The following is a 17,660-nucleotide window of genomic DNA, read 5'->3' as shown; positions in this document are numbered from 1 at the left end:
GACGAGAGTGAAAATGGAACGCACATGCTATTTGTTTGTTTATATCAGTCTGTTCTTCTTCTCTGTCTTCCGGTTGTTGCCTATTTCGAATGACGAATACACACTACCGCCGCCTGCTGGTAAGGAGAGTTATTGCCACTCACGCATGCGCAGTTCGTACGTGCTCGGCTGAAGTCTTTGCGGTGATTTCCAGTGCGACACACGGGGTGTTTCTCAATCGCGAGTAAAGCTGCTTCAGAGCCACTATTTCAAGCATACTACGTCATCCAGTGCCGCCGAAGTACTGTTCCAATCTCCAGTATACTTGGAAATCTACCAAGCCCGGCGTACTCCGTTTGGAGAAATATCGAGTGTGCACATGAGTAGACTTCGCGGTCTTAAAATCCCCACAATGCTTTGCGCACGGACCAATTTCCCCAAATCTGTGGCAGAAGATGTAAGGCGGGGCCTCTCATATGACGCACACCTGCACACTTGCTAGCGTGTTCCTCTCTTTGTTTTCCGAATGTCAGGAAGTATTCTTGACTCGCTTCTGAAGCAAGATGCTCGGCAGACATGTGCTACCAAGCAAGCGTACTCGCGATTGAGAAACACCCACGGCCAATACGCAGGAGAACTCGTCGATGGAACTGTCGGTGTCGGGTGTCGGCGAGTTCTCTGGTGACTGCCTGGTGTGTCAGGGCCTTAAAGATAGCAACAGTTGGCTTCTGCTGCACTTGCTGCACTCTCGTCTGGGCGCTGTGCATAGCGCCCAGACGAGAGGGAGTAATGATACACGGGCAAGGCCAGGCAGGAAACATGTGACTTATCAGTAACTTTAGACATCGTAACACAATTTTAAACGAGATTTTATTGTAGATTATACATTTTACTGATACCAATTATATAATATTTACCTTGTTTATTAAAAATAAAAATAAAAATAAAAAATATATTTTTTAAATATATATATATATATATATATATATATTTTTTTTAATGTGGGAAGAGGGGGGGCGGTGCCCCTAGCGCCCCTATGGGCCGGCCGCCACTAACTGAGTCCAACAGGATCAATCTCACGAAGAACTAATGGCAACAAAAAAGAATTCCCTCATCAAACTTAGCAGAAGTGGCTTGATTTTGTTCTCAGCAGGTGACTTTGACAGAGTATTTCTCAAAAAATACACAGTAAAAGTACTTCAATGTATTGTTAGTAGTAGGCTTACTAATACAAAGTCAAACCGTATCAATTTCATTGAGAACTAATGGTAACATTTTATTTTTATCATTCATCAAAGATAGCAAAAAACATGCATTATGTACTATGGAGGGGACTCTGATAGAGGATTACTCACAAAGTACACAGTAAAGTACTTCCTTTTATTTCTGGTAGCAGTCAACTAGTACCGAGTCCAACAGTATCAGTTTTATTCAGAACGTATGGTAAAAAATATTTGTATCACTCATTGAATATAGCAGGAAAGAAAATGAAGAGCAGCTGATTGACCGAGTGCAGAATCACTGTATAGTTTAAATCTCCTTAGTTACAATGTTGTCCATTTTAGACAAAGGCTTATTATATTTACAGCCCTAAGAACATTCATTTTCTGGGCTCAATATGTGTCTTGGCTGTTTTCGTTGTGATCGCTAAATTCAGATCGCTGGATCGCTAGAAACACCGCTGTCATCAGGCTGGCAAGGGCTGTTCCATGCTCTGCTCAACCTCCCGCCTTCCCAATGGACTCAGTAGTGCCCCCTGCTGCCGTGGAGCATGTGTGAGTGAGTATGTGTGAGTGTGTATGAGCCTTTATATATACAGGTTGCGGTCGAATAGTCCATTTAGCTCATGGATGTATACAGTGGCGTTTTTATATGTACAAAAGTGGTGGGGCACAAAAAACTTAGATGTCTATATATAAGCTTCTGCAGTGACGTGCAGTGAGGTTCATGGCTGGTGAGGCACTGGCACTGACTCTTCAGGTTTACAAATATTATATTTTGACCTAAACCAAAATATAATATTATTTTCAAAAGCTTTTTTTGTCTGATGCTTCGATTAATTTTAAACAGACAGTTCAACAAAAGGATACCCAAAAAATGTAATTTTATCATTTAAATATTGAATTGTTCTCTCTTAGTAAGATCCCATTTTCAATAAAATTGCGGTCTTACCTTGACTTGAAGATGAAGTCCATTTGCCTATCCTTCTGGACAAAAATTTCTATAACTTTTTTGTAAAAGTCCTCCTTATCTTCTTGTAGTTTCAAAAGTCTATCATAAATCTAATCGATAGATTTATGATAAAAAAATTATAAAAGTAGGGTAGACATGTGGATATTATCCGGCTGAACAAAACGTGCATTTATCTAACAGGTACGTTTCCCACAGATCTTATTTCGAGCTATTTTCTAAAATCCTACAGTATGTAGAAACCTCATTGCTTTTTTGCAGCTTACTTCCTGGTTTTAGGACTCGTCACTGCAGCTCTCTCGTCTCCTCTTCACACAGCACACTTTTCGCGGTACACGTATTTACAGCCAATCAGCTCTGAATGATGTGAGATGACGTATGGTGGGGATGGCAGCTCTGTGCCCCTTTGGTCTTTTTTTTTTTGCCACACACATTACATTGAAAAATACTCTGAGCATGCGCAGTGTAGTTTTTACAGTCACCGTTCACTTTGACAGTGAGTGGGTGGGGCATGGTCAGGTTTTGTCCCACATGGGTCAAAACGGCACTGTAGACACTAATTAGAAGAACACAGACTAAAACAGCAATGTACAGACGAATCAGATGATTAAACATGACCTTAAAATATATTTTATATATTTTTGTATTTCTTTTTTTGCATCTCTTTGCATTTTTTGTAATCATTATGTGTAATACTTTCTGCTGACACTAGGTGGGGCTGTGCCCCACCTGCCCCTAATGACCAGTCGCCACTGGATGTATAATAAGAACTTATTTAGCTTAGGAACCTTCCTAACGGAGTGAAATGACCCAGAAGTCCCTCAGTGGCAGCCATGATAAGTGCCGTTCGAATTCTCTAAATTAAAAGGAAAGGAGGTTTCAAACTTCCTTTATAACCTCCTTTAGCTTAGGAACCACTGGACCTCCCTAACGGACCGTCTACACAGCAGCGTTAAAAAAATCTTGAAACGCTTCTGCCCATTCACTTTGAATGGGGTGACGTCACTTTCCCTTACTTTTCGCCGAACTGCATTGTGGGCAGGCGAGCGGAGATTTTCAGGATTTTCAGGATTCAAAGTTGAACAATGTTCAACTTTTGAGGCTGAGGTGGAAGCGTCAGCCAATCAAATCCCGTGTACGCAAATCCGACAGTTCAAGCTCTAGCCAATCAAACGGCGTGTATGCTGGGAGAGACATACCGCAGGTCATTTCCTCATATTCCAAAAAATGGAGGAGAAATTAGCGATAGGGAATCACCCGGTGCTTTATGACCAGTCCCTATTTACCTACCGGGATATAAACCGGAGGAGCCAGGCATGGAGGGAGGTGGCAGAGACAGTGGTATGTTTTCGCCTGTTTGGAGAGTTTATATCCAGTTTACTTCAAACTTTTTTGCTTCGTATGTCGCGGGCGGGAGATTCATGTGATTGGTTGTTCGCAAAAAATCCCCAAGCTTCAGATACGCCCACCTCCAAGATTTTTTTAACGCTGCTGTGTAGACGGTCCGTAACCGAAAGGAGAGGAGAAAATGCTGCCCCACAATGCCTTGCGGCCGCCGCATTTGCCGTCACACAACAGTCGGCCGTTCACGGAAACAACCGATTATGAACGAGAAATTATATCATGAAAGTTACGGTGCTTATTAAGCATTTTAAAACGTATGTGGTAAGTTGCCAAAGTGCTTTGTTTTGAACATTCATCAGTATTATAATCAAAAAGAGAAATATGAACGTTAGTTTTGACTGAAATGATCAAATAAAGTCAACATTTCACAGTCTTTACTGAGCTGTGTGGGGTTTGTTCAACTTTTAAAAGATGTTTGAATGGTGATATACACAGTGATAGATGTTAAGGACTAACGTTTATAATAAATACATTTGTATTGATTTTAAGATCTTTTCATACAATCATACGTATTGGGATCATTTGTATTAATGTGCACTCTATTACTGCCAAAAGTCACGTGAGTGAGTCACGTGACTTTTGGCAGTAATATTCCGCCGTGATAAGAAAAAGTTTTGTACTTGGAAAAAAAAGTGTTGTAGTTGTAAAAACAAATTTTGTACTTGTAAAAAGAAGTGTTGTAGTTGTAAAAAAAATGTGTGTACTTGTAAAACCTATGCTGAATTTGTCTCTGAAACATGATTTATTAGAAAAATGGTATGTGTTTATTTGATAGATACGTTTTTTCTTTGCAAAACTAAATGCATTAGTTTGTAGATGGTGTTTTGTATTTGCAAACCACATTGTGTTTGTTAGTGAATCATGAGGCATTTGTAAAACCTGTTTAGTTTGTTTGTGGAGTTATGGCAGGAAATTAGCTCCATATATCTCTCTCTCACTACAGCTGTAGTCACACATATAGGCCGCTAGAGGGAACTGTATAATCACTAATTCAAGCCTAGGGTTTCTTTGAAAAAGTAAACATTTATTTGCGCATTCTAAAGAAACATTTACAACATAACACCATCTTAACATACAAACTGCTACACAACACAGAACAAATATTGTAGGGAAAGCCAATTTATATAGTAATAAGCTACAGCTAATAGAGTCACTTAGTCACTTCATTAATTATATCTGATGGTCACTCCCTAAAATAAAGCATCTATTCTCAAAATGAGTGCTTTTTTCACAACAGTTTTTATGGGACACCACAACTTTATTGCATGTCTGCAAAAGGAAATAAGTCAGCCAAAAGATTTAATTAAGGCTTCCAAACCTTGTTTTTTGTTGGAAAAGTTAAATGGGAAAAGTCAATAATGTATAATAGTCTACTATACTTCATAGAAAAATGATATGTATAAAGTAAATGTATGTGTGAAGCAATGTGTAACATTAATTGCGAACAGAAATTCCAAATTTGATCTTTCATTTAAACTCATCAAATGAATTCCATGCCAAAAGAAAATCCCAAACCAAAGCAACAATTATAACATCTGCAGTAGGTCTATACATTAAATAACTACATTTTCACTGAGAATAAGCTCATCAAAAAGCCATGTGCAAGCTGTATCCATTTCACCTATTTTTTGAACACATACCAAAACATGTGTAATTAGCTTGAATGATTTGGAAAATTCCAATGAATTCAAAATGTATGTTTTTATCAAGAGTATTTTAGATTAATAGCTATATTTGGCTACAGTAACGCAAAATGACCAGCCCACGTTGATGTAAATCACCTAGATTCAATGACAAAATGTAAAAAAAAACGAATATACAATTACAATGATGAAAAATAACAACTCCTGGAAAATTACTGTATGGCAGACTACAGCTAAAGGTCGAAAAGCACTTGTTATCAATATTGTAAGATACCATAGAAAGACTCGATAAACCTAATAAGCATTTTATTTGTATGCCTTGACAGTGGATTTGTATTATTTGATTTGAAATATCTTCTTCACTACATGGAACCAATTGATCAATATTAAATAATGTTGAGTATGCAACACTATGAATTACATACAAATACATGCTGTGAATTGTTGCACAAGCTCATAGTTTAATCTCTTTTTTATGTATTCATGTTTTTGTTGGTCTTAACTAAACGATATAAGAATAAACATATTTTTGGGGCCACTGTGATCCATGATTCCTGTTTTGTGCAGCCCTGCTGATTCAGGCGCATAGAGCTGCAGCAGAAGGAGGAGGAGAAGGAGGAGGAGGAGTGTGTTTGTGGGCAGACAGTCAGCAGGACCAGAGTCCCAGCGGCAGTTTAGGAGAGTCTGAGCGGGGAAATCAGCGTCCAATACGGGATAACTCAGAAGAGGGATCCGCGATGAGTTGGGGAACGGAAATCTGGGTATGTTTAAACTCTTTAAACTGTGTTTGTGACTAAGTGTTTGGCTTGTTTGCGGTGTGTCCAGGTCCGGTCAACACACCGACTGTTGGGAAACCGAGTGGAAGAAAGGTGCCGTGTTACCTTTTAGCTTTGTGTGAAAAGGCGAGTGGCTAACATTGACGCTAGCTGGCCGGCTGTGCAGTTAGCCGGCGAGGCTAAAGCTAAAGCTAATCCGCGATGCACCTTAACGGCTGTGACAGCGGCGGAACAATAGGCTGCAGACACACGGGCACGGGAGCCGGGGCGGGGGTCACGCTGCTTTCTCCGCCTGGTTACTTATACACTTTAATTATAAAAAAACTGCTGAATTGATGTTTTTGTTTTATTGGCTAGTTACGAAGTTGTATGTTGAGGTTTTTGTTGAGTGTCACACCCTGTTTCAAGGAGAAGCTGGCAGGGATTCCCGGTAGCAAAATCCCGACACAGACCTCCGTCCTGTTCGGTTTACCTAAAATGAACATTACCTTCAAAGCTACTGGTTTATCTGAAGGGCATCACATGGCTCTTTGTTACCACTTATCCAATCTTTTGTCTTAACTTCCATGTAATTAGAAGTGGCTCATGAATCAGCCGATACAACTCACTTCCCAACGTCTACCCTGTATTTCTGGCTTTTATAATTCAACGTGTAGCCAAATACAAATTAGTCATATAATCACATTTGTATTACTTAAATCATGAATTGCTGCTGCTCTTTTCTATATACAGTAGATATCAGAGTATGTGAACATGTCTTTTTCATTTAGTTCCTTGAGCCAAATTAGATATTATGATCTGGTTTAATTTTGTGTTACAGCATAGAGATAATTTATTTAATATTTGTTTAAATTAGAGTCATATGACATACTGTGTTTTTTGGGGTGTTGGCCATCACAAGCTGTTGCAACCAGAGAGGCAACCAGCAGCATCCTCTGTGTGTGTGTGTGTGTGTGTATGTAGAAAGGGGGGGGGGTAAATCCCCCTTAGATGATACTCCTCCAGCTGACCTCAGTGGTTATTATCTTCAGTTTAATATAAGCTATTTTTTTGCTTGCTCAGCTCTCAAATGTAACATGACCATGCTGCTACAGACAAATAGACAACTGTTTGCTTGTCTGTGATTCCAAAGGATTGCATAAATAATACAAATGTGATTTGTCAGTATTTCAGTTTTTTGTTTTGTTATCTTCCATTCATGTTATCCATCCCTTTTTTAATCTCTTTTTTCTGGGATTTTTTTAGACTGTTTCTAAAGGCGTAATAATGTAGTTTCAGCCAATGTGTTTATCTAAAAAACATTAACTTATAGTTTTCTGTTTCTAGGCCATTTGATTTAGTTAATGAAAAGGTATCAGTTGCAATAATGGTATAACAAGAAACGGGTCCTCATAAAATGTCCAAAAATGTCAATCACAAGCAATTAACCAATCATATTTTCAGATGTCAATATTTTGTTTATTTACTAAAGCTCTATATCACATACAATTCTTTAAAAATAAGCTCTAAGAGAACAATCCCAGTGTGAATCAATATGACAAGAAAAACAACCATATAGTTTTAGTAAAGCTTTAGTAAAAGTTACTACATTTCAAAGTTTAAAATGATGTTCACTTAATCTCTGCATCTTTTCGTCAGTGCTGCAGCAAGGCTAATCATGATCTGTTGAGTGGGGGAACGCCTGCTGACGGGTCGTCATAATCCCCCCCAATCCAATGATGAGATTAATGTGTTGGTTGCCTGATGTCAGATTACACATGATTGGCTGCCTGATGTCTGTCTAATTAAGTAGTAGGTGCTTGGCTGTCTGATCTCAAATGAAACCTGATTGGCTGTCCAATAGAAGATATTACAGTCTTTGGCCAAATATTGATTGATTGATTGATTGATTGATTGATTGATTGATCAAATCAATCAATCAATCAAACTTTTATAAACTGTGATATTAAATAAGAAATCTAGAACCAGTACATTTTCAACATTTTAGCTTGAAATAAAATTATGATTACACCAAATAGCAAAACAAGCTTTTCTGGGTTTTATTTAACAATTTTGAGAGGCATGTTATGGCGCATTTCCACTGCAGGGCCTCGCACAGCTTAGTACGGTATAGTTAGGCCTTGGTAGGCCAGGCTCACTTTATGCTGCGTTTCCATTACAGTTTAGGAACTGGGGTAGTAACTATAGTAACGCAGTGTAGGCGGAGCCGTGACGTCATCTTCAATGCGAAACACAAAACCAACATCAGCCGTTAGCTGTTAGCACTCAGAGCTCACAGCTCCTCATATCTGTTCAGAAACTAGACAAAAGTTAAACAAGTACAAACCACAGACTGTCTGTGTCATGGCGAATACAGTCGCTGGTTTATTTATGTCTGTATGGGCCGTTGTTGTGAGTGTGGACGGTCGGAGCATATACAACGTTAGCTTAGCCGATCTCCATTCAGAAAACACGCATTTTAAAAGGTTTTTTGCCTGCTGTCTTGTCTGCAGACTTGTCAAAGCATTAATTCATGGTTTTTACTAGGCGGTATCAGTATGTTGTTACTTCGGCATCATTTTGAAACGTGCATTACAATTAAATCACGGTAAAATATGTTCATTTTGTTGTAGTTGTAACCCCCTTGCCAGCGATTCTCTCACTAGTTTAGCATATTCAGCCCGGTTGTTGGCCCGGAAAGAACCTGGATTTTGGAGAGCCAGAAAAACTGTGAAACAGTACCCGTTAGCCGGAACTACCCCCAGTGGAAACGCAACAAAAAATGGGCCGGGTTTGGCGCGGCACGCTTAAACCGTGCTACACGCTGCAGTGGAAAGGCGCCATTAGAGGTAACAGCTCATAGTAGCAGAAATATGTTTTATTCCTTAATTCCTATCCTTTTGATCATCGTATGAGCCCTCCGTTTTTTAAGGTGCCACAAAGTACATTCCAACCTTTGTGATTGTAAACCAATGCAATAATCATTTATGGTTTTTACAAAAAGCATTATATGAACAGAAAGCGTCTAGCACTCAAGGCAGTATTATTATGTTAAATTAAGCTTGGTGCCTTTGCTTTTCCTCTGGCTCTAACCCAGGTCTTTGAGACATCAGTGATCACAAAGCAAGCGAGGAACATCCTATTACCGCGCTGGCTTCCTGCCCTCCCAGACACACACATAAAGTAGGAAGTGTTGGTCTGAATTAAAGCTCTGTGTGCTTTTGGGGTGTGTGCTCAGTGCCGGGATGCTGCCATGCTGTGTTCTGGTCTGTCTGGTTGAGGTGAGCCGGAGGCCAGCAGAGCAGAGCAGAGCAGCCAAGACTGACTGAAGGACAAGAGGCTGACGGGTAGTCGTCTCACTGATCGGCCAAACTCAAAGACAAGGATAAGAGGATAGAGGAGGGAAAGGTAGAAGACGGTAAAGGCTTTAAACGGCTGGCTAGACTCTTGATTTTACTTTGAGTCTGTCGGCTGTTAAACTGAGAGGAGACTAAACACCAATTGTGGAAACTCGGATTCAGAGCAGTGAGCAGGTTTTACCCTCTTGCAGATGAAGGGGTCACAACAGTTTGCCTTTCTTTCCTTTATCTGGTGTGTGTGGATTTTGAAGAGGCTTATTACTGTGTTCCCTCAGGTGTTCCATGCGAGGTGTTGTTGGAGAACAGGGTACTGGGGTTATGTGCAATCATTTGATACTTCGGGCAAGAAGGTGGTTTGTATTCTTGGCATCAGGTGGCCACTGTCTCAGACAAGGCTGCGCAATATCCCCACTCCTGTTTGTGATATTTATAGATGCATATATGAAATCCTAGCCTACAGTATATTAAGGTCTTACCGACCACAGGGTAGCATCTCTGCGGCTTTCACATTGTGTTGTCTTCCTTTATGGCACTATCTTGTAAGATTTGCAGAATGGGCAATATATTGAATATTGAAGAGACATTTGAAGTGTTGTTGTTTGTGAGACAAAGAACATCTTAATATCAAAGTGATCTTGGTGTTCTTTTTTCCACGTGTGACTCGGCTAGTTTTAGTTGTCTCACAATCAACCCTTGCAGTACTTGCACCATTTAATTCATTATTCAATCTATCAACTAGAAAATGCATCGACAACTATTTATCTTTTCGCGTTTGGACAGCTGATCTGACAAAACAAGCAATTTTGAAATGCTAAACAGTTAACCGATGACCATGGAAGTTCGTTCAGCAGCATTGGTGAGGCAATACTATAAGGCAATATATCTAAAAGTGTCTTCTAAATGCAATTAGGTTAGTCGATTGACAGAAAAATATGCTTTTGAAATGCTGTTTTCAGCCTCTCAAATATGAAAAGCTAATGGTGGATTTGTGTGTGTCTTGATGGCTTTTAATAGACATATAAAAGCTTTAGACATTCACAAATGGTTTGTTTTTTATGTATCTGTTGTCGTTGAACAAAACCTGAAAATCTCGTAAGCCTGCCTTAACCACAGCCAATATTTCGGGAGTCTAACCAAAATCTTATTTCAAAAGTAAATGACTCAGAGACGAGGGAACCCTGGAGTGCCAAAATGCTTGTTCGAGGGTTTATGAATAATTCCTGCTATACCTTATATCTTTGACTTGAGAGTATGAACGAATCAGCTCAATAAGTTCCGCCTTGATCCACCATTTTTTGTATCTGATTGTCAGGTGTTCCTGTTGTTGAGTTGGGCAGTGGTCTGGATCTTAGCAGGCCACAGCGGGTGTGAATGAAGTCATGTTGAAGCTGAGGGCACTGGCCTGGACATGACAAGCTGTTACATCCAACCGGCCAAGCTCTTCAACACATTGAGTGTTATGTAGAGGCTGGGGGGGGTTTTCTTAGGTGTGAGTAAGAGAACGTTGTTTTTTAGGCCTGGATGTGTGAGACTAATTCTTGAAGCCCACATTAGATTTGTGTATGCCCTTGGTGGGAGGGTAAATGTCTTTTTTAATTAACAAAATTGTGCTAACGCGCATGTCCAGGAGACAGGGAGGAAGATGATGGTGGAAAGAGTGGAAGAAGGTGTAAGAGCGCCATAAAGAGGAAGGGAGGGAGGATGTTTTTAATGACATGAGAGAAGGGAGATATTTTCACATCGTGGGAGGATGTGAATTTATGAAGGCAAGTAGAGTTTACACACACTTAATGGACTTGATGAAACATTAATGGTAGCGGAGGAGGATTGGATACTGCAACAGGCCATATTAACAGGATACATCAAGTATGAATGATTAGAGCAAAATAAGTGTACATTGTATAAAACGATCTACACAGTAGCAATAGGTGCACAACAGCAGCAGAAGCCACTCTACTAACTTACCATTTGGCCCTTTCTTTGTTTTTGGAATGCTTTAATATATATTCTTTATTGAATATTCATCCATCAATTGTATTGAAGTGTAAATTAGGTCATTCTGATCAACAACGTATCTATTATTACTAGTCATTGTTATGTGGACATTGTATTTCGTCTTTACTTTTCATAGATTAAATGATGGCAGCCATGCCAACTTTTCCATTGTTGTAATCAATACATAATTATGTTGGCGCACCTTGTATCCCAGGTATCATTTTTAATATAAATTGTGCCAACACAGATCCATACATTATCAATAATTAAATCAGAATTTGTTCATGGTGTCGGCAGTTTAGGGGATGACAAATAAACAAACAACGGAAGGCAGTGACAAATGAGGTAATTAACTTCCAAAAGGAAGAAAGTAATGATAGAAAAACAAAACTATATTCCTCTGAATCTAACTATTACTTTCTGTGGGACGCAACACAGAGCTGCTGATTTCCTTCTCTTTATTTCAGAATCTGTCCCCAATGCTCCTCTCACCCCCTCTCTTCCTTCCTCTCATCCTCCCATCGCCCCCTCTCTTCCCTCTGGATGCAGTCACAGCTGTATCCACATAGCCAGCTGTTTGGCAGACAAGCTCTTCTTGGATTCAGACACCTGTGCACCTGTCAGACCAATGCAGTGACCCTGAATAAACCCTGTTCTCTGTCAGTGTAAATGGGCCAACACGTGTTTTATGACCTGGCTTAGGGACCTTCCTCAAAATCAGGGCTTACCTGCAGGGTAATTTGTCAATTTGTGTCATGAAACACACAAAGCATCGGTGAAAGCCGCCTTTGAAAGGAAGTGAATAAAGTATGGCCTATTGTTAGATACAGTGTGCCAGATATCTGTTGCATGTATTTTTTGGTTCATTGTATCTTCCTCATACCAGTCATAAAGATGAATTATTATCATCATCTACAATTGTTGTATCTATTCTTGCAATATCTGTGTATATTATATATATATATGGATATTGCTTTCCAGGAAGTAAGATCTGAATCACCAGAGACTAAAGCGCTTCCAGACGTCTCGGTTTCATGACTTATGTAGATGCAGGGTTTTGGTCAGAGTTGCAGCTGCATTCACTGTTTGCTGTCCTCCAGGAGTCACTTTGTCTGTCAACTGTTTATTAGTCAGTTACTTTATTAGCCAGCGGATACAAATTCAGGATTTTGGACACATGGAAAATTGGAAGATGTAGGGAATGTTTCTTGGGAAATGTCCCTAGATTTCCAACCCAGTTATTACATTAAGCCTCTGCTGTCTGCTGTCAGTCTGCTTGTGAAACATGCTCACAGACTGTAACTCAATACTGATGGCATTCCATTTAGTTGTCCTTGTTTATTAACTGTGATATCTGGTAGTTTCAAAGATATTGAATATGATTTGAAGAGGGTTGGGCAGTGTCAGGATATAACAATTGTTTACTGTTTTCTTATAGTAACTGTAGCCATTTAATATATGTGGTGTCTTGAGGCAGAAAAATGCTAATGTCCCTAATTATTCGGTAATTCCATCTTTTTACATCTGAGTGTTTGCTGCTTGATTGTGTTATGTGACCAAGAATGCTTAGGTTTTGGACTGTTTGTTGGATAAAACAAGCAATTCTAATGACTTCACATTGAGCTTTAAGACACAGTTTGTTCACATGATATAGACAACACAATGAAAAGAATCATCACCTGTAGCCCAATATGACTTGGCATCGAATTGCCATCTCCCTACTGTATAATATGCCCCTTAAATGATCATTTCGCTCACTTATCCTCTGTTGACTACATTGGTAGATATCTATGTCCTGGCACTCTGCGGTGAACAACTTGTTGAGTTGGTGATGTAGAAGGGAGATGTCCTCCAGCTGATGTCCTTTGGTTGCTGTGTACTAAACACATCAGCTGCCTGTCAAACCTGCTCACCTCAGCTGCACTGATGCTATCTGCTCTGTGGATGGACAAAATACCAACTTACTGTGACAAAGAATTGCAGAGATATAACATGAAGAGCTTGTTTTGTAAAGAAAGCCCAGTCTCTTCAGGTTGTTGGTTCAGCTCCATGTTTAGTGATCTAGCTCTCTGTTTCTAGAGTACCATTACCTCCCTTAGCTACCAATGTTAGCGCGTGTAGAATAAATCAAGCTTGAATGAATCGAGAACCTTTTTGTTCCCTGTTTGTGGGTGTGAGGAACGACCAGCGACTGTGTTTGCCATGTGACAGAAAACCAATAGGTCTTCCTTATCCCATTGTAGAGTTGATACCTCTTACACCAAAACTCTTCATGGCCCTACTCAACATGACCCCCCTACCCAAACCCTTCCTCCTTTCCCTTGGGATGAAGAATTCTCCTGCATAAAAACTTTTATTAGAGTTTCCCACAGGCCAAGATAGAAGTATTTTAAAATGCTTTTATGTCAGTCTCAATATAGACTTTAGTGACGGGGAGCTGCTGTGTAAAAAAAGTGTTCTACCAGGATCCTTATGTTGTCTTTGTTTGAGTTAAACTGGATGTAATGGTGGTGAGAAACATATGATTCAGCTTGTAATTGTTAACATGATGAATGTCTCTTCCTTTTCTACCTTTGACCTTAATAGTATCACAATTATTCTGACACCACAAGTTCATCTTGGAAGTAGACTTTGTCTGAACCTTTCTTTTACACCTTGGAGTCCTCATTAGCAGTTGAGATTTTTCGCATTTGTTTGGCTGTTGGTTTACTCTAAATGTAAAAAATGGCAATCACCTTCTTACAAAAGAAAAAACTTGAAGCATGTTTATTTAACAAAGGTTAAATATCACAAAAGCAGAACATCCTAGAACCAGATAATGTATGGTATTTGTGCTCAGCATGACCCTGAATTCACTTGAAACATGAATGAAACCTAGAACTCTCCTGTGAATGCAGCTGCACATCAACCCCACATGTTGTCGTGACCTAAAAGGTCACTATTCGTCTTTTGACTATAGACTTCCAGGAATCATCTCAAGGGTTCTTGTAGATCCCCAACCCCTTTTGCTGATATAGCAGTTAGCATTGTGTAAAAAAGCAATTTAAGATGCTGCCTTATCAGACAGCTGGATCTATTTGTTGTGCATTTGTACTGCTTCTGTGGTCCATTAGTCTATGTATGGGAACACTGGCTTTAGGCAGGAATTTACCACAATGCACATACCCTAAATACTGCCCTGTGCAAAATGTACATGGGAACAAGCGTAACTAGGACAGCCCCCCCCTCCTTCCTTTATCCGTCTTCCTCCCTGTCCGACATACAGTCTTTTAGCATTCCAGGAAACAATGTTAATCCTAGCACCACAGGAGCTTTCCCAGGCTGTTTATTCGGCCGATGAAGTTTCAGAGCCCAATAAAACTGCTTCTCACACAGACAAGAGGTTTTCTTGTAACCATGGTAACATGTCCATGGTTATCACGGGCACCCGAGACAATAGTACGTCAGGTACAGTCTTTATTTTTACAAACAATTATAGGAAAGATATTTGTCTGTTTTAGAAATGCTGCTTTGCTGCCTCAACCATGCCTGCCTCTTCTCCACTGACAATCCACCTCATTGCCCATTTTTGAGGCAACTTTCTTGGGGGTTTACCATCCATACATGCGTCTACATCCATCTGTGTCATTCTTTTGAAAAATAACTCGCTGGCATGCCTTAACGGAATGTTTTTTCAAAGACGCACTGCAGAGCAGGGGAAGCATCAATAACTGATATTAATGCCATTTAAGGTAGCACTACTAGCTATAGTAAAGTTCATAATGGCCCATGTAACCCACTCCCAGACAGTGCTGACTCAAACACTGAGTAACTACAGTATTTCAGCAGCAGCAGCATTAGTAGTAGTTGTACTACACCAGTGTTCTGAGTAGGGTTGCAAAGGGGCGGAACATTTCCGGTACATTTCCGGAAAGTTTCCACGGGAAGTTAAGCTGGGGAATATTGGAAATATTCGATGCAAAAAAGAAAAAAGAAACATGCATTTCAACAGATTTTTTTACATTGTTTTTAGTAGAACAGAACAAGTTTTAATTATTTTATTGAACAATTATTTGTTTAATTGAAGAACGAAAACAGGAATGTTGAGTTAAATATTACTCAGATCTGTGCATGTGATGGAGGAATGCACAGTGCCTGTAGGGGGTGTGGTCTCAATAGCCATGCAGTAAGCAGTGTGCTATGGCATGGATATTCAAGTGTACTTGAATGGCATCTGTCTGTTTTAGTCAAGATTATGCTAAAATATACTTTCCCCAACTATATTTAAGTTCCCTATGAAGAGCCAACCTTCAATTTTGAAAATTCCCAGTTTATTCCCATTAATTCCCGTTAATTCCCATGGAAAGTTTCCATCTTTGTGAACTAGGGTTGCAAAATTCCGGGAATTTAGTTCTGAGGTATAGTTCTGAGGTCATATCTTATATTAGTCATATGATATGGAGTTAATGGTTAATCTACATGACACCTATTCATGGCAAAGTACACTGTGCTGGCCAGTATGTGTTGTTCTCTGCTTAAAACATGCAGACCACAGGGGAAAAAGTAAAACTGTGCATAAGATTCACTGTCAGCATGTCACATGATAAGGTCAGCCATGCTCAGTAACTTCCCGCTGCAAGTAAAAGGGCATTTCTCTGAATCTACATGCTTATTTATGCCGTGGCAAAGGCTTATATGAAGACATGTTACTAACGAATGCAGGCAGTTTTAAAAAGGACTTTCCACTGGATATAGGGAAACATTGAAGGGAATACTCTTTCAGCCAGTTGGTGCCTTCTGTACTGAGCAAGTTGTACAATATCACTTTGCATAATTTAAATTAATTTGTTGTTCCCAATACTGTTGCAGTGCTAGTCACAAGTTAAGCAGTTATTTCTTCGTAACAACAGATTTTTGATTGTTTGTGCTGAAAGGACTAAAGTTAATGTGATGTGTTCATTGCCTAAAAATAGTGCTAGCTGTCAGCACCCAAACCAAGTGTCATAGCCTACAGGCAACCACACTAACCTTCATGAACACAGTGAGGAGCTGTCACGGTCAACACACACTCATTCACAGCTGGGAGCCTCATGCCAAACCTCTACTGTGATTGGGGCCCTTGAGTCAGCGGTAAGATAAATCAGGGATCCTGTGGCTTTTTTTCTGAGATGAATGAGCTGTTTGTGTGTGTGTGTGTGTGTACATAGGCATGTACATATGGTCTGATGACACAGCTCACTGGATTGCTGAACTGATACAGTAATCATCACATCCTGCTCTTTCATATTGGACACACACACAGGAAACGCTGTGGTTAATACTGTGGACGACCACTGAAACTGATTATGCTAAAATGACATCCCCCCCCCACCTCTTATAGATGCAGCTGCATGATGTGTTGCAACATAGTTAACTTGATTCAAACTCAAAATAATACAACTCAACAAAAATGTTGTGGTTTGGTATTTTTCACTGTTACAACAATTACCTTTTCTTGTTTCATCAGAACAGAAAATGTGTTGTATCTCTCTATCGGCCTGCCAATAACCAATTTCTGAAAGCCAATATATTCGTCCGATCGACCAAGCCTAGAAAACATGTTGTATGTAGTTGAAGAAAACCAAACTCTTCTTTAGAAAAATAGCCAGTTATATAATATACATTTTAAACTCGGCAACATATTAGCCTGGTTATGAAGGTATCCTCAGTGTTGGTATCTAGTACCTTGTTAGCTTCAAAAGTAAGAACGCTACATTCTTCAGGGCCAACAGGCAATTATTAATAGCTTCAGTTGCCTGAAAGCTGAGGCCAATTAGATCTCATTAAGGATTTAGAAGGATTACGATATAATGTTTCAAAACCGGCTTTAAACTCAATGTTGGCAGGTTTTTATCATTTCAGCCACTCTAATAAGAACTTAATATATCTCTGTAATTATGTAATACTCGTTTCCCATTTCAGCAGCCCTATGGGTTAACAAAATGCTCCAGTCAAACTAACCTGCTGGTGTATGCATGTTGTTCTGTTGTTTTATGGCTGAAGCTCTTTCTGATGCCCTGAGCTAACCTCTAGCTACCATAAAACATCCATCACTGGACCCAGGGTTTCAACAGCTAACCCAGCCCGCCCTGTGTTTAATAAACATAAAACCACAGACAAATAGTTGTGTCATGGCTGATGTTGACTTAGTGTGGCAAATGTTACTGTAACTGTATAGCCTTGTTGCTCCAGTATGAGCCGGAGTGCGACTGGTGTTATGTCATGGCTGCTGTGGCCATTTTTAGTTCCGAGGTAACAATAATGTCTCAAAACGAAAAAAAGAAAGACATCTGCAGAATCTTAGGGCGTCTGTTAGT

General features: G+C 39.7%; 1 protein-coding gene across 3 annotated transcripts in view; it reads left to right on the top strand.

Annotated features, from left to right (window-relative positions):
* The first annotated feature begins 5,776 nt into the window (after positions 1–5,776).
* Positions 5,777–17,660, top strand: part of fnbp1l (formin binding protein 1-like) — a 38,920-nt gene continuing 27,036 nt past the window's right edge. For all 3 annotated transcript variants that reach the window (XM_034146858.1, XM_034146857.1, XM_034146856.1), the window contains exon 1: positions 5,777–5,977. In XM_034146858.1, the coding sequence (XP_034002749.1) occupies positions 5,954–5,977 (24 nt within the window). In that variant the 5' untranslated portion in view covers positions 5,777–5,953. The remainder of the gene's footprint in view (positions 5,978–17,660) is intronic.

Source organism: Trematomus bernacchii, unplaced genomic scaffold, assembly GCF_902827165.1.
Source record: "Trematomus bernacchii unplaced genomic scaffold, fTreBer1.1, whole genome shotgun sequence".
NCBI classification, from domain to species: Eukaryota; Metazoa; Chordata; class Actinopteri; order Perciformes; family Nototheniidae; genus Trematomus; species Trematomus bernacchii.
Note: the sequence above shows the minus strand (reverse complement) of the source record. Positions and strands in the feature narration are given on the sequence as shown.